At 34.0% G+C, this 18,877-nt stretch overlaps 2 protein-coding genes across 2 annotated transcripts; both read left to right on the plus strand.

Moving 5' to 3' along the window:
- Positions 1–5,377: 5,377 nt before the first annotated feature.
- On the plus strand, positions 5,378–6,524 carry LOC128022253 (guanylin-like). Its single transcript, XM_052609606.1, has 3 exons — positions 5,378–5,544; positions 5,862–6,048; positions 6,158–6,524. Exons 1-3 carry the CDS (start codon positions 5,473–5,475, stop codon positions 6,214–6,216), a joined length of 318 nt encoding a protein of 105 aa, XP_052465566.1. The 5' UTR covers positions 5,378–5,472; the 3' UTR covers positions 6,217–6,524.
- Positions 6,525–8,918: 2,394 nt separating this feature from the next.
- LOC128022254 (guanylin-like) lies at positions 8,919–16,175 on the plus strand. Its single transcript, XM_052609608.1, has 3 exons — positions 8,919–9,121; positions 12,601–12,787; positions 14,537–16,175. Exons 1-3 carry the CDS (start codon positions 8,996–8,998, stop codon positions 14,599–14,601), a joined length of 378 nt encoding a protein of 125 aa, XP_052465568.1. The 5' UTR covers positions 8,919–8,995; the 3' UTR covers positions 14,602–16,175.
- Positions 16,176–18,877: the final 2,702 nt, after the last annotated feature.

Genomic DNA, 18,877 nt, shown 5'->3' on the forward strand with positions numbered 1-18,877 from the left:
ATTAACAAAAACATAAATGGCATTAATAAAAACACTAACACTGACAAGCTATGCGATATCACATTCATAATCGAATGTGATTCATCTAATGAATGCAATTTAGCGTAGCTTTTCTGTGATCTACGGCTCTGTGTAATGCATCTGAATAATTTCCGTCTGAATGCACGTGATGGAGATTTACCGGTATCACAGAACCGGCTTTACTGAGGAGATGCGCATGACAATCACATGCGATTTATCGTGCAGCCCTTGTCTGCGAATATCGCATTTCGCGTAAAATTAAACATTATCATTCTGATTTTTTTTTTTTATTATGTCGTTTTTTGCATTTTGGAACCATTTTGGAACAAACTCTTCATAAATTTTTATAATGAAATAAAAAAATTAATTAAATTAGAAAAATACATTTTCTTCATGGTCTTATCCAATCAAATATATTGTCTTATTAAATGTCTTATCCTTTACCATGCTAAATCAATGACTCCACTTCATGAGGCACTCAATATAGTGAGAGATAATGTAAGCGCTGTAACAGAAATGTTAAACTATTGTAAACCTCTGGCCCAAAAGAGTTAATGTCTCACAGATAAAGATTATGCAGGTTTATAAAAGAACAAAAGGATGACCATATAAACACAAGCAGTTTCGTTAATGTGTGTGAGATTTAAGAATATGGAAAATATAGGGTATATTAAAAAATAAATAGGTCACAGACATTTTAGTCTCTATTGCAAGAGGTTTACAGATACAAATCTGTTTTGAGGTGCCCACTGTTAATCATATTTATATATATATATATATATATATATATATATATATATATATATATATATATATATATATATATATATATATATATATATATATATATATATATATATGATTAATGTGATCTACTGTAACCCCACGGACAGATGAGTATTTTCTTTACAGTTCCAGTTTGACAACAGCGTGAGGTCATTAAAGATCTCCCATATTTATAGAATCAGCTATTTATCAACTAGACTGTCTACAAAGATCTAGTAACATATTAGTGTCTTACATAATTTAGATTACTTTTAAATCTCATGACGTACATCTGTGCTTGTAAAACACACACATGGCGTGAGAGAACATTTTACACCATAAGTCTTGATTGAGAGTCTTTTGTTTATACAGTAAAATCAGCCTTTTCCTTAAATTATTTTATAGATGTATTTCAAATATTTTAAATCTTGACATTTATCCATAAAAAAAAAAAAAAACATACTTTTTGGACAGGTTTATGAATGAATTAGCTTTGCAATCACGGCCAACATGGGCATGATTACAGTTTTGAATTATACAGAGATGTGGCTGCAATATTAGTCCTGAAAATCCTGAAATTATGCCTTAATTTATAAATACAGCTGCATAATTAGCATAAAAAATAGTTTTTTCCTTCTTGAGCTAAAACAAAACAATGCAAGTGCACATCAGTCAGCTGACATTGATTTAACTGATAAACTATCTCTCACGTTTCAAATTACTATGTTAATACATTTTCGCCTCAACCATAATGTAGCGCAAAATTGCTTAGCTTTTAATATTGTTAATGGTTGATTACAGACCAGCTATTTGAACCAGGAAAAAAAATATGAATATCCTATAAAAACTGTCAACAAGTTTAGGTGCCATATCAGTTTTACACATTAACATAATGTCAATGATAAGCCTTGTGCATATTCTTACATTAAAATGATTATGGTAGCATGAGAGTTTGGTTTGTTTCTATGTATTTGTTGTAAATGAATCCCAGTGCAAGTTTTAGCTGAAGTGGAAAATAAAAATGAAACTGTATACATCGTCATTAATTTCCTTGCATTTTCAGCTTTGTTTTCCAAGCAGCATTGACTTCCTTTTCAATCAGACAAATACATTAATTGAAGTTCTGTGTTTCCCTCTCGGATACAAAGCTCAAGAAGACAAGAGTTCAATTATTAGACCATGACGTGAGTCACCATCCGGGGGCAGCTGTCTCCGGTCCATGTCACTGATAGGTGAAAGATTTCACAAGCTCTGTGACTGTGTTGATCTGATTATCAGGCAGTAGACAAAAAAGACGTTTTTGAGTTTTTTTCCATCAGAGGAGACAGTCACAAAACATAAGTAAAATGTGAGATCCTAATGTTAGTACACAGCAAATAGTTAACGAGTTCAAGAAGTGAGCAAAACATAAGTGACTGCAAAATGTATTCATGCTGAGGGCTCAGAAAAACAACAACAGTTTTCAACAGTAGTTGTTCTAATTATTTTATTTATTTATTTATTTATTCATTCATTCGTTCGTTCGTTCATTCATTCATTTTTTTCTGCTTATACAATCTCCATTTTAGCCTGTTACCTACAACTGGCCCCATTATCTATTTGGACCCCTTAGATATTGTGACAATAAATGTCAGGGGTAAAGTTCTGGGTTAATTGTACCTGTTTACCATGCTTAATTTATTTTTAATGCATAATTACATTAGAAATTTGTACTTTAATCAAGTACTGTGAAATTAAATAAATATATTACTGAAATATAAAAGTATATGATTACGATTTTATCTTTAAAGAACAAAGTATATATATATATATAGAGAGAGAGAGAGAGAGAGAGATTGATTTACTCAATGTTCATGTGAGCTGTCATTCACGTCATCCACACAGAGGTACTTTTGGCACATTTGGCACAATATCTGCTCGATATGACTGGCTTGAAGTCCTATCATTATGAACACAGGTGAAACAGGTTTAGCTATGGACAGGTTTTTTGGTCCTGATTTAGACTTCCGCTCTCCGAGGGGCATTACATTTGTTTGAAAAAAAAAATCAGATCAAAAATTTACTTCACTGAAAAATCATTGTAAATATCCTCTCATCTGACATGCTCTTTCCTTTCATGCGTCATCTCAAATAAATATGGACCATCTGCAGTTGTTTAACATTGGCCTGCATCAAAACGTTTAGAATTGCAAAGGACGATGCTTGTAATACACAATATGCTGGAGCAGGAGCACAAGGAAATAAAAAAATGAAAGATGTTCTCTTCATAAGCAGTGTCTTATAAAACCTAGTTTTCGGTGAATTATATTTGATTTAGACACAAATGATGTGCTCTCATGAATGCAAGCTTTCACTGACTAATAATTCAGGTTCAGATCTGGCCTGTCATTACCCAAACCCATTTACTCCCCTCTCCACTCTTCTGTTGATCAAATGAACAAACAGAAAAATATTCAATATAAGGCAATGAATTAAGAAAATGCAACTATTATAAAAATGTATTCGATCATTTTTAATATTTGTAATCATTTTATATTGAACATCTAAACCATTTTTATTGGTACAGGCTTTATAAAACACAATGAACTGTTTCAGTATTAATTAAAGTTTGATATTTTCTATCTAATTTATTTTATGTTCATGCAAAGGGACTTACAGTGTATTTTAGACATTTTCCACTGTCCTGAATTCGTTCTCACAGCTCTTGGAGTGTCTGATGCAAAGGTCAAAGCAGTTACGGTGTAATTAGGGCCATTAAATCATAAAGCGGTTTTAAAACAGAACGCGCCTTCACAGGGAGGAGATTATTGACAATATTAAGTAAACACAATACATAATGATCATTGTCTTTGAGCCATGATAAGCAATGGCATATTAAAGCATGGGAAGCTTCCTATGTACAAACAGGAGCGTTGGGTTCTGCCTGACGTCCACATGCACTTGATAAGTGTGAGATATGTGGGTTGTGTTGGAAGCTGAACATGTGTGTATGAGTGTCTGTAGCGTGAGCAATCACGTATATTGACAAAGGAAAGAAGAGGCTTGGTCGATAAGTAGTTGCAATGCTGAAGTTAAATGACGTCATCAGGTGCGGGCACCATCACAGTATCAAACTAAAGCTTTTAACCTGGTAATTATTAGAATTATACACATATTTGAAAAAAAAAAAACAGATTTTATCTAAACATTTCGTTTAGCTGAACTGAAGGTTTGAGTGGATTGAACAGATTATTGTGTGGAACTTTAAAGAAGAAACTTTCTGATTAATGATTAAGGGCTTTATCAGAACCTGACAGACATCAGTCTTAATTTTCATTTTGTCAGCACGGATAACTGAATAGAGTATCTTTATACTAATACATATCTACATAAAATAAGCAATTTAATGATAATTATTGATAATGGTTTAATATGAACTTTCATACACTGCTCATATAGCATACTGATTTTGATTGCATAATAGTGATTTGTAACTGATAACTGAACATTAAGGTTTTAATCTTTTTTTAGTTCTTAAACAATATCCAGGGAAGGTGCGACATGAATATGCTTCCATAGTAATGTTGAAGAATCAGATCCACTTTGTTGTACTTCCCTGGTGGGCCTTAACTAGTTTTGTGGCGAGGCCCAAACTTAACACTGAACATGTGGTGACCCAAAACAGAAACAAATTACACTAGAGTTACTAAAAAATGCCTCTTATGCTCACCAGGGTTGCATGTATTTAATTGAAATACAATAAAAACAGCAATAATGTTTTACAATAAAAATTTTAATTTATTGTAATTTATTTCTGTTATTGAAATTTCAGTTTTCAGTGTCACATGATCCTTCTGATCATTCTAATATGCTAATATTGCTCATTAATAATGTTAAAAACAGTACTTTTGTGTCAACTGTGATACTTTTTTTTCAGGGTTCTTTGATAAATAAAAAATTCAAAAGAGCTGAGCAAAATATTGTATTTCTTTAAGCATGAAGCCTTAACCGTGTTGACAACTGACATATTTGCACCAAAATACACCGCCATTAGATTAATATGCATGACTGTATAGTTAGTTACATTTTATTATTTCTTTGCTGTCCTGCATGACCTTTTCAGAACGTTTTGTGCAATGACCCACTAGATGTGAACCAGTGACCTAGACTAAATGTTTGCAATAGGCAATCTTATGATATTCTTTACATTTGTATATTTTTACATAGTTATATATCACTCACTTAAGGTCCCGAGAAAGTCAGTTTTCAAAGATCCACAGAGGAATGTATGTTTCGTACAGCATGGTATATTAGATCATTAGTGTAATATTTGCAGAACGTGTACTGCAGACAATGACTAAACATGTAGTCATAGCCTGTGTGTGTGCTCATTGGGTGGTTATTAATTAACCCAAACTAGAGAATGAAGAACAGGCCACAAGGCAAACCTAACTAAAAGATCCATAAAAGTGCATGTCACAACTACAGACGAGGTCACGTAGGATTTATGAATTCTGTTTTACGACATTGTAAAATTTATCCTCTTTATTCATTAACAGCAAAGAAAAAATGGCAGGATTTGATAGGCTGGTGGTCTGACCCTTTCCTATATAAGAGGAGAAGGAAAGAGGAGAAAGGCAGAGATTGCATTGACAACAACCGAAAAACATTTTATAACTAAACACTTCTCGAGAAGAAGCAGCCAGCATGAAAACCATTTTGTTTGTCGCTTTCCTCATCGTGGCTCTTTGCCTGGTCTCTGAGGCTGTGCAAGTCCAGGTAAGTTTAAGCTTTTATTGTTAAAAAATAAAAACTCTTACTAATTTAAATGAACCTTATGAATACTCTATTCCATGACTTATGTACGTAATCTCCTTAGAATTGCACCAATTTGCAGCTGACTTCATTCTGAAACCTGTATATTGTTGCATTTGTAGCTCAAATGTGTATTCAATAAATGTATAAGTCGTTTGAGCTATTTATAAAGAATCATTCAGCCAAAGGTTATTAAGTTTAAGTCAACGGTCAATGCTGATGCATAGTTCGATCATTGCATTCAGACTCATCCGTTTATTTCTACGATTTCCCTCCTGCAGGAAGGCGATTTTTCTTTTTCACTGGACTCGGTGAAAGTTCTCCAGCAATTAATCGACCAACCACAAACACAAAACCCTCGGTTGACCAAGACGAGTTACTTTTCTGTATGTTCCAATCCCACGCTGCCTCAGGAGTTTGTGCCTCTGTGCATGAAGAGAGGAGCAACAATGTCCTTCGCTAGGCTAGGTAATAGCCCTGGTTTACTTTTAAAACCATGCTCAATAATCGTACACAATGTACTGTAAATAAATAACATTTTAATGTCTAACCTGAGATCCTGTTATGTCTGTTTCAGCATCTGTGCCTGTGGATGTCTGTGAAATATGTGCTTTTGCGGCCTGTACCGGTTGCTAATTCCTTCCATCATCCCCTCGCTTGATTATCATCACCTTCACTTCATAAAATCCGCGTACTTTCATCTTCTGCCATAAGTTCTAACAATTGAACATTGCGAATGTTGCCTGAATGGCAGAACACGGTTTATGAACTGTTACTTAAATTTAATTCCCTTCTTTTCTTTCCCATGTTTTGTTACAGCACATATTTCATTTATTTAAGAAAGAAGTGTCTTTTTTATTTGACTGTTTCTCTGTTTTATACTCCTTTATGTGTGGCAATGCCTCAGTGTTCAATAAAAAAGAATAAAAAAAGCCGAAAATCTGTTTCCTGTGCATCATGTATTATATTTATTGTTCAAAGAAATTGATTGACGTTGCAAAAATGTTATACAATTTTACAGCCGAAACTAGGCAATTAGTTCATTTGTAATGAATGAAGATGTCAAGATGTCTGAGTGCAAACCATTTCATGTCATTCTTTTTGATTGGCATAGGGGGAGCAGACTACCTCATGTTTATATTCAGTCAATTTGAAAGCAACATACCCATGGAGTTCTTGATGAGGTTCAGTGGGCTGTTGCTCATAAAAGATTTATTGAATGTTGAGTGACAGGAATATTAAATGGGAAGACTGTATTTACTGATATATGTCTTCAGGAAACTGCTTGACTGCTCATTTAAATATACATTTTTCTCATTACCTACTCAAAATGGAATCTTTCAGGCATGAATGTGTGTTTTTGTGTGAGTTTGAACAGTGTGTGTGTGTATGGTGAAACCGTTCTGCTGATTGCATATAGACAGCACATCAGTACATCAACCCAACATAACACATTCCTGATCAGCCGTTGTCCAGATGAGAATGCAAACCTTTATGGAGCACAACATTTGTACATAAAACAGCCACCTTGATTGCTGCCTTGTGCTTTGAGTAAAAATTTATTAGGTACAATGTTCTTTTTGCGTGCCGCTCCGTGTTTGCTTGTAAGCTCTAGAAAATAGAAGCAGGCTGCTGATGGATCTGTAATTTACTTGTTTTGAAAGCTTCGGTGAAATGGTGAACAACAGAATGAAAGAGAGTACACCTTTTCTTTCACTTTGAAGGTTTTGGTCATTAGGGAGGCCAACCAGCCTTGAATAAATAGTTCTTTCTGAATTTTAGGTGACAGTATTGAAATCTTCAAAAGGAGAAGACATACGAGTGTTATCCTAAGCATCTTGCATCTTATATGTTTGGGTTTTTGAAATGTTGTCAAAGTCTCTTATGCTCAGCAAGGCTGCATTTATTTGAAAAATAAACTACAGTAATATATATACTGTATATATATATATATATATATATATATATATATACTGTGTGTGTATATATATATATATATATATATATATATATATATATATATATATATATATATATATAAACAGTTTTAAATATATTTTAATACAATGTCATTTATTCATGCACTGAATGCAAATTGTGAATGCATTTATTATGCAAATCATCCCATCTTTTTGTATTTAGTAATATATTGCACAGCTGCAATAGATCAGTGGACTGACGCAAGTACAGTATCCTGTTGTGTCACAGCCCAGTTTTATTAGGATTATGCATTGTGTTTTATCGCAATGCATTATGAGATCACACAAGCTCATTTCTCAAACAATACTTTATTATAATCGATTATTTTAATCGTAAGTCTTTATTGTCTTAAATGCTTAAATGTACTTTGTGCATAGCATGCAGTACTGACTGGTAGTTCAGCTTACATTTTGTTCAATTTTGGCGAGTAAACTATATGTTGCCATGGACGAGGCCGTGTGGAGGTCATTCACACAGGACATGTTTTTCCATTCCTCTGTAGTACTTTTCCATGGTTTCTCTTTCGGTGCGTCCTCATTTGCATACTATTAAATGCAGTTTTGTAGTATAAATAGTGCAAGTATTGTTCACATTGAAAATTCCAAAAAAGAAAAATTGCACTTTAAATATCTGGATTATTCACTTAATTAAGCAAAAAAGTATATAGTGTATAAGTGTATAGTGTATAGTGCATCATTTGGGATGCAACTTGATTGATTCGTTTATTTTAGTTTAGAACATGGGTGTCCTGGAGGACCAGAACCCACCAGAGTTTTGTTCAAACCCTGCTCCAAGACACATACCATGTAGTTTTCAAATAAGCATGAAGGACTTGATTAGTTGTATCAGCTGTGTTTAATTAGGGTTGCATCTACACATCTACACTACACAAGAATTGAGTGTGACACCCCAGTGTCTTCCGCATTGTAATAACGCCGCATGAATTTAAAATAAGTTTGACTTTTAAAAAATAAATTGCATTGCCCGAGTCTCACATTTTTCAAAGCAAAAACATGTTCCGTTTTTATTTTTTGATAAAAATATCAGGTCACTGATTCAGACTTGCTTCCGAACTGATATCAATTTGCACAAGCCCTACTATTAAACCCTGACAGCTCTGCAATTTATAGAGAAACGACCTTGTGTACAATCTAATTTCTAATCGCAGTTTGCTAGCCGGCCAGCTGACATCTATGTCCTGTATGTGCTCGTAGCGGATGGATTTATGAGATTACCTGGCCCACTGTTTGTCACTTACTGACAGGCCTGCATATGATTCATATAGAGAAAACACATACATCCTCTTTTGTTATCAAGGAGGAGGTCAAAATGTAAACGACGGGCTGTATTCGACCACCAGGTCTTAATAGGTTACTTAGTAACTCAATAATCACACTTTATATAGCTTGACCTGATGTGCATCTGAATTCACTTAATGGAATCTCTCTCCATGCAGAGCCACTCTTCTGAACTTGTCCATCTGAGGCTGAAAATGAGAGCTCTGATATTCGTCCTCCTCCTGACCCGCTTCTTCCAAATCTTACAATGTGTGCAGGTTACGGTAAGTCAGAACTGGCCCATTCTCACAAACCGCTTTCACTTTGTGAGGCTGGATTGAATTGGGAATTTGTTTGGGGAAAGATACTGCAATCTCAAAGCGTTTCTGTATTTGATTAATATAGGCAACTTGTGGGAGTATATAGTGAACCTTCATTTATAATGTAAATATTTAACAGATAACATTAGGGCAATTTTAAAATTTCAAATACTACTACTGTTATTACATTTTTTCATCAGAAAAACTGAAATAATATTTTCTTGTAAAACATACTCCAATAATCGGAGGTTTATTTAAAATGTCTTTTTCAGATTTCACACGGTCATATCCTTTATACGATTCACATTTTCTGTGAAAAGGAGAATCTGACAAAAATATGACAAAATTATATTTTCCATTAAGAAAATTACTTTTTTAGACAATTATGATTGGAAAGTATAGTAACACTTTAGGTTAGGGACCAGTTCTCACTATAAGTTGTTTATTAGCATGCATTGTTCTAGCTTATTGGCTCTTTATTAGTACTTATGAAGCACATGTTGTAGAATTTTTCTTCTTAAATCAAGAACACATTCAGAGTCTTTTAAATATTTATTCTTGTAAGAGATTCAAGATGGTATCCTGTTTTTCCTAAGCATATGAGAACAAGCAGGTAATCGTGAAATCTCCTCATATTCGGACAGAAGCAGGCCTCAGAGATCTCACACGTGAACACTCATATTGCACTTCACAATATCAAAGCAATATTTCAGTTAATATACAGTTGCAATCAAAATTACTCAACCCCTCAGAAACTGCAGTACTTTACTAATACAAGCTTTTCTGAAGATCCAGGATAAAATTAAAATTGCATCTATAACAGTTCACTGGCATATTAAAAATGATATTGTCAATATATAATGTAATATTTAGAGAGTTATACGATTTTTTTAATAATCCTGCAATGTCATAATTATTCAACCCCTATTCAACATTACTGTTTTTTAATCACTTATTTGCATGGTGGGGAATAAAACAGTCTCAAAACACAATTAAGCCTTTAGAAACTCTATTAAAAACAGAATTAGCTTGAGCGTTTACACATACAGTTAGCCCATGCATGTGTTGAAGTTGAGTAGCAAAAATGCTAAAGAGAATAAATATTGTATTACTTTAGAAAGTCTAAGGCTATATGAAGATTTCCAAGACATTGAAAGTTCCTAGAGACACAGCTCTCAACCTTATTTCTTAGCTTAAAGTGTGTTTTACCGGAAAGCTTTGAGGGTGTTGAAGAAAAAGCACAATATCATAAAATGTTTAATCAGAGCAACTGAGAAAAACCTGCACTGTACGGCCAAAGACTTGCAAGATGACCCAATGAAAGGAAGAAATAATTTCAGCACTAGACAAGTATTGCCTTCATGTTGAGACATCTTGTATAATACCACTCTTGATCAAGAAGAACAAAAGGACAACTTGAACTTGATAAAATTCATTTGTGTAGACCTGTGGAGCTCTGGAAGAATGTTTTATGGGGTAATATGACCAAACTGGAACTTTTTGGACCCATGGATCAACTGTACATCTGCTCATAAGCAGAAGAACACCATCTCCATCGTCAAACTTGGAGGTGGATCAGTCCTGTTATGGGGTTGCTTTATTGTAGCAGGAAGTGGAAATCATGACTGTATGAAGGACATCATGGATTCTTTGAAGTATCAGGCCATTTTGACAAGAATTGTGATGCCTTTGGTGCAAAGACTGAAGCTGATGATCAATGGACTTTCCTGCAGGACAGTCATCCCAAAGTGCACCATCCAAATCTAATACTGCTTGGTTCAGGGTTCAGTCATAGAATGTACTTGAGTGACCTGTTCAGTCTCCAGGCTTAATTCTCATTGCAAATATCTGGTTGAATTTCAAGAAAATGTGAAAACCAAAGATAATCAGTGATCTGGAAACTTTTTCAGGTGTGGAATGGGCCAAGACTGTAGTAGATTGGTGATAGAAGCTTCTAAACACTTACAGACAGCGTTTATTGGTGATTTTAAAGAATATAAGATTCTGCACAAAGGGGGTTGAATAATTTTGAACATGAATGTTTAGAGCCAATTTGAATTTCATCATGATTCATCAGTGCTCCATTCTCAGAATCACTCAAAAGTGTATTAACAAACTTTCTCTAATACTTTACTGGTGCCTTTATTGAATTGATTTCATAAAATGTTGTTCTCCGCAGCAAAATGTCTTGCAGGTCAAGGGGGTTGAATAATTTTGATTGCAACTGTACAAAGTAAATATAGATATAATTTATTAATTGAATTTTACCCATACACACATAATGCTTTATTCTGCATATGTTAGATCCCTTAATTCTACCCCATACCTACAATGAACAACTACCTTTCTAACTATTAATAAGTAGCAAATTAGGAATTTGTTGAGGCAAAAGTTAATAGTTACTTAATAGTGAGAACAGTTCCCAAAATAAAATATGACCGAATTTTATTATTATTAACTTTTTAATACACCACCAATTCTCATTACCACAGTGTTTCCAGAATTGTTTTTTGTTTTGTTTTTTCTTGTGTGTATTTATAATAATTCCCTGATATTCTCAGTGGTTATGCTCATTATTGTAACACTGCAATATTTTAAATACTCACAACCCTTTTAAATCTTTCAGATAATTTACATACTAATTAAATAATTTATGCTGATCTAAACAAAAGTCATTGTAATACAGGCTTATATTTTATTGTAAATACATACATATAATATACTTATTTTATAGTAATGAGAATAACTGTGAATGTTGAGAATTGCTATATATACATACATACATACATATATATATATATATATATATATATATATATATATATATATATATATATATATATATATATATATATATATATATACTGTATATCATAAATTAATTTAATGTGCTTAATTGCCATGAGTAAAACTGAATATTCCTAAAATATGCTTCATTTTCTTTAAGTGAAATATAATTTATTTTTCCCTTCTTTAGGTTTTGGTTGGGAAAGACCCAGATACATTCTTGAAAGATTTATCATATTTATCTTAGCATATAATTAAGCTGACTATGACCAAATCAATATTATGTTTTTCAATGTTCAGCATACATTTGGAAGATTTCTTTGTGGATATCAGTTGAATTTGACATTAATGGAAAATGATTTGATGTTTCTCTTTTTAACTATTTATGAATGGCTGGATTTTATTCAGTGTATAATTCAGATTCAGTCTTTCAATATCAATCAATGTAAATGGTGGCTAATGCTCTTCAGTCTCAGTACCTCCCTTTAAAAGAGACCCTGGCTATCATCTTAGGTGGTCTGTACCTAGATATCTTTCAGTTTAAAAAGTCTCCTCTTTTATGACTGGTTTATGCAAACCTATGTGGGGAAAAAATGCCTTTGCAGTGTGGAGTAATAATTCACATCTTAGCTTCTTATTGCATGTCTGTTTTATAGGACAGTGGGTACAGTTTCTCCCTGGAGGCAGTGAAGACCCTGAAAAATCTTATGGAGACTGACACGAGTACAAACCCGCGACAGACCTACGGCGGTGCAGCATCCCTGTGTGCCGACCCTGACCTGCCAGGAGAGTTCAGAGTGATGTGCAGAAAAGATGATGCTGAAGAAGTCTTCCAGCGTCTGGGTTGGTGTGCTGTAAAAGCATTGATAAATATAGACAATTGAGATCTTGAATACATCTATTGTATTGTTCTGTTCAACAGTGGTGCATTAAATTGATCAAATGTGACAGTAAAGACATGTTTCTATATATATATATATATATATATATATATATATATATATATATACATATATATATATATAAATTATTTTATTTTATTTTTTTATAAATGCTGTTTTTTTAACTGTGTTTGTCAAAGAATCCTGAAAAAAAATGCATCACAGTTTCTAAAAAAATATTAAGCCACACTTATGGATAATAAGAAGAAATATATCTTGAGCAGCATTTTTGAAGGATCATGCAACACTGAAGACCATAAATAATTATGCTGAAAAGTCAGTGTTGCCTTCACAGGAATAAATTACATTTCAAAATATAATTATTTTAAAATAGTTCTTTTTACAGTGCTGGCCATGAAAAACAATCACACAAACGATTCTGTTTATGAACGCAGTGGCCAATCAGAGGCGTTCAGATGAGTCATCGCTTTGAAACAAACACTAGAATGCTTGTTTTTGTCTTTCAGAAGGACAGCATTAAAACGTGTGGTAGTGAAAGAAGGGAAGTGTGTTCCTCTGGTCATTGCAACAGTTAACACGATTTGTCAAAGGCGTGTATGATGCAAACACACAAATCTTTAAACCGAACACAGTTGTATTGCCATTTGTTTCCTGGCTGTGTCATAAGGCTGCATTAAAGGGCAGCCTTATTTTCCCGTCAGTCTCCCAGGCACTCATTTGCCTTCTCCACCGGTGACAGACAGCAGCGGAGGGGTGTAATCACCTTAACTGTGATACTGCAGCTGCCATTACGGCTCTGGCAGTGGGCCTGATCAAAAAAACTGACGGCTGATAATATTTGATTAAGTCTTGATGCATCATGCATTTCCTCGTCCAACTGTGCTTTTGCAATTCTTATTAGTGATCATTTAGTTTAAAAAATACACTAAAACATTCATATTATAAAATATTATTACAAGTGACAAATTTTCTATTTTGATTATTATTATTTTTTTTAAATGTAATTCATTCCTGGCAAAGCTGAATTTTCAGCATCATTCATCTTCAGTGTCTTTTTCCCAAATCCTTTGATGAATAGAAAATCATTTATTTTAAATAGTATTTTTGTAGCATTATAAATGACTTTTTGATCAATTGAATGCATCCTAGCTGAATAAAATTTATACAAAAAATAATCATAATTAAAAAAAACTTAATGGCCCCAATATTTTAAATAGTATAGTGTAGATTAAAAGTCAGTGATGTCAAAATGAACTTAAACATTTCTCATCAAATAGCTTCATAATCAAATCATTTGGGCTATTTTTTAATCATGCTAGCTCTATAATCTTACTGTGTGGTGGTAAATTGTTTCTTTTGTGTCTTTAATGTCTCCTAAGGAGAAACAAGTGTCAAGTTGATATTTAAATGAAATATAACTCCATTACGTGTCAATAGCTTTAAAAGAGCAACCTCTAAGCAGTAAAACTGTACTTTAGCGAGGCAGATAGAGATCTCTCTTTGTAAACATGGCCCTTCTCTGTAATGGGCCATATCTTTTATTGCCATCTTATAAACAAAGTCTGTTTTATTAGCTGAATGTGAGAACACCCCAGAAGTTTTCAGATTGGATAAGCTGCGTGATTATAAGCAAACATAATACAGGGTCATTAGACATTAAAGACTGACCTTTTTAATGCTCTGTCAACAGTGAAAATCATCAGTCCTGTAGACCCCTGTGAGATCTGCGCCAATGTGGCCTGCACCGGCTGTTAGAGCGGACAAACTCCCAGCATCACAGCGTTCATATACATCACTGCCATCATACGTGCATCTATCTACAGAACAGCCAGTAAAATAAAACAGGGTAAAACACATATTACTCATTTAATTTCAAAAATATGTATGTATTTAAGTGTGTTTCATAAAATGTTTGGGTCACATAGTACAGAATGATTTTTTGGTTTTGAATGGAGACACTGCCACCTAGTGAATCTAAACACATTTTATATTACATAAACCTTTGAAAATGGCACATTTCTATATATTCAGAATGCAAAATATAGCTGGGTTGTAGCTATAGTATTTTGGGCCTCCTCCTGACTATATAGTGTCCAGGGACAAATAATTAAGAATTATACATATGTTTACATATTTTTTGTTATAGTTTGGTTTTTTACTCATACTTTAACTTTTTTTTTTTTTTTTTTTTGGATGATTTGTAAAATATAAACTTAACTAAAATAAAAATCCTGGACCTTAGAACGATTCCCACTAGCTACAGCCCTACGAAGGGGACAACTTTCTGGAAAGTATTCTGGATTAAGTGGAATAATTATTAATTTATAGTATATCATAGCCTTTTTAAGTTAGCATATTTTATCTAATACAGTATGTCTTTCAAAACCAAGTGTCTATAATTTTATCTGCGTTGTATAAAAAATTTAAATAAATAAAAAAATCACAGCTGTTAACAATAAGTTAATTAAAGGTTTGAATAAAAATACTGAATATTAAACTTTGAATATATTTATTTCAACAATGATTATAACAATAATAAAATATAATAATTTGTCAAATGTATAATCATGACAATAATAATAAACTCTACCCAATGCATTTAACTTTTTCTTCCACTAGAGGACAGCACTGCCTCAAACAATGTTTTGGTCTTTCATTGATGTCCAGCACTGTGGATATTCGACGCAGGTGTTTGGTGTTTCTCTTGTGTGAAGCGGTGTTTAAAACGACGACAAGCTCTAGGTGATAAACACATAATTGTTGGCAGGAGAGCGATCCCACATCTCTTTGATTTCCATGTAAGCTAAATGTGTACTTGAAGAACAGATGTACTATATTTGTTTTTTTCACGTCATGATCTCATGTATATCGAAAACACATTTGCATAAAAAATCTGCACCGCACAATTCATAACACACTAATAAGAAAAGTGTTCAAAAACACATTGCACTTGTGAAGAATGAACGTGTTTGTTTCAAAGTGTGACTAAATGCATTGCCTATAAGTGTATTGACAACCCATCAGTCTGCAGTTTACAGCTCACATCAGATCAACAGAATCAAGAACGTTTCCTGTCCAAAAGCATCAAGCATTTTTCTTCACAAGCACTCAAATGAGTGTGAATCAGACAATCCCACATAGACTAACAGCTAAAGTGTTGTTTTGAGAGCCAGTTATGTAAGAATATAAAAGTGGTGTTTGCCTAGGGAGCAGAGCCTGTTTGTATTTTATTGTAAAAAAAATTTTTTAAATTATCATTTGGTTTCCATATTCAACAGATCACTCCCTCTGTGATTATAAAGGAAAATCTGTGCAATCCTTGTCCATAATCTGAGGCTTTTTCAGTGTTTCTATGCAAAAGAGAAAAAAGAAAAAGGAAATTAAATTAAAACATTGAATTAAAAATGAAATATGAAATTCTGAAATAGTATTTTCTGTTAAACATACTCCAGTTATCATTATATACAGTGTAGATGCTCTCTTTAATACATTTACAGATGGGGTTCCTGGATGAGAAGTTACCTAAAGATATCCTTTCGCTCAAATACATCTAGCATGTTCCAATACACAACAAAATACCTTAACCAAACCTCATTGTGTCCATCTCAGTAGTGGTGTATTCATATGAGCCATTTTCCCAGGACGCGTTCAGGATTTCTATTTTGCCTAAAACATCCAAAGTAGTTTGACCAATATCATGCAGGTATGGTACATAATCAACCAATCCTGGCGTGTAGGAAGCTGAGATCTGCAGAGAACGATCAAAGCAATGCATACACACGTGCATGTTAGGTGTTTGTTCGTTCTTTCAACTAGAAGCATCACTGCGCACCGATCATTGTATGACACCAAAGTACCAAGAGAGTGGTTTTAATGCATAAGGAGCTATCTGCTCTGCTCTCTATAGCTGTTATGTATGTCATACAATGATCGATCTGCACAGCACAAACAGCCTAAATCAGGATATTTTAGGTAATATAAAAATTCTGGCAAGGATGCGTCCTGGGAAAATGGCTCATATGGTCACCCTACTGAAATGGCTTAAGCTTGACCTAGTGTGATCTTGGAATAATCTAACCCAGAACAACATAATTTATGCATTTAGCAGACACTTTTATCCAAAGCAACTTAGAGTGCATTCAGACTAACAGTTTTTTTTTTTTTTTTACCTAACATGTTCCTTGGGAATCCCAAATTATGGAAAATGTCCTATATTGTGCCTATTCCGAAAAAACCTGGAGCCACTGAACTAGAAGATTTCAGGCCCATTGCCCTTACTTCCATCTTAGGAAAATGTTTTGAGAGAGTTATAAGCAAACATATTACAGCATCAGTTTCTAACAGCTTAGATCATCTCCAGTTTGCTTACAAAATTATGAGGAACCGATGACGCAATTGTCAGTATGTTTCACACCCTGGCAAAGCACCTTCAAGCCCCCTCCCACTTTGTTAGGGCCCTGTTTATCGATTTTACATCTGCCTTTAATAGCATGCAGATTCACATCTTGCTGCAGAGACTTATCGATATAGGAGTAAATGGTGGTATTATCCACCTTGTAAGGGATTTCCTCTCTGACCGCCCTCAACAGGTTCTGGTTAATAATACTCGGTCTGACATCCTTGTACTTAATACTGGCGCCCCGCAAGGGACTATTCTATCTCCATTACTCTTCTCCATTTATACAAACGAATTCCAATTAGATCTGAAAAATTTTTGTTTGTTCAAGTATGCAGATGATATGGCCCTGGTTGCTTTATTAAAGAGGGGGGACATAGTTGGAGAGGAAGTATATAGAGCACATGTGTCATCTCTCCAGAAATGGTGCGATGAAAGTTCCTTAGAGATAAATGTAACAAAAACAAAGGAACTTGTCTTTTATGAAAAGGACCCTGTGCAGCCCCTTATAATTAGGGGACAAATTGTAGAGGTAGTAGAAAAGTTCAAATACCTCGGTACATATATTGATTCTAATCTAAATTTCGGTGAAAACATAGACTACATTTTTAAAACTTGTAACCAACGTCTCCATCTACTGCGCAAGCTCAACTCTTTCAGAGTGAGCAAGCACATTATGGAAATAGTCTATAAGAATCTGATAGAGAGTATTCTAACTTTTAACATGGCAATGTGGTATGGTAATTTAAACGTAAAAGGGAGAAGTAAGCTGCAGAGAATAGTAAACCTCGCCTCAAAAATCATAGGGACAAATCAGAAACAATTAAGTTCCATGTACGAGGAAGTTCTCAGGAAAAAAGCTTTTAAAATAACAAACAATCCTACTCATCCACTCAATAGGGAGTTTGAACTCCTTCCCTCTGCCAGACGTTACAAAAATTATTTTATTCCTAATGCAATTCGAATGTTGAACAACACGTCCCGCTGATGTATTGTAACGTAATTGCTACTGCAGTGCTGCATTTTGCCCTGAAGATGTTTGTGTGTTAGTTTTGTTGTTCTTGTTATTTTTGTTGTTGTTGGTTTGATTGTTGTTTTTATGAGACCGAAGGCAAATTTCCACATTGTGGACAATAAAATGAAAATGAAATGAAATGAAATGAATCGAACCCACAACCTTGCTCTGCTAAGTGCTAATACAGTGCTCTACCACATGAGCCATAGGAACACATATGCATACCAACAAGCCCCACAAATGAACTTTTACGGTATAATAATGAATAAAACAAAATAAAAAGTCAGTAGGTAGGCTGTGAAAACATGCAGTTTCTGAAATCTGACAACAGGATCCCAAGAAATCACATACTGCTGTTCGTCCTGTTCAGCACACTTCTGTTATTTTTGACGGTGACATTGGACATGGGCATGCTGATGGTGACAGCTGAATAAGGAAAATGTCCTGGACATTACTGAAACCCCGGGTGGTGTTGACAGATGGAGACTGTGTTATGGCTTCTGTTACTTCTGTTGCTGTTACTCGTTTATTCTCATCTTTTTTGCTGTGCTCTCTTTTCTGCGTTGTATTTGCTAACCACTTTATATTGAACTTTTTGTGCGAGGCGGTATTTTAGTGCT

Source organism: Carassius gibelio, chromosome A11, assembly GCF_023724105.1.
Source record: "Carassius gibelio isolate Cgi1373 ecotype wild population from Czech Republic chromosome A11, carGib1.2-hapl.c, whole genome shotgun sequence".
In the NCBI taxonomy this organism is placed as follows: Eukaryota; Metazoa; Chordata; class Actinopteri; order Cypriniformes; family Cyprinidae; genus Carassius; species Carassius gibelio.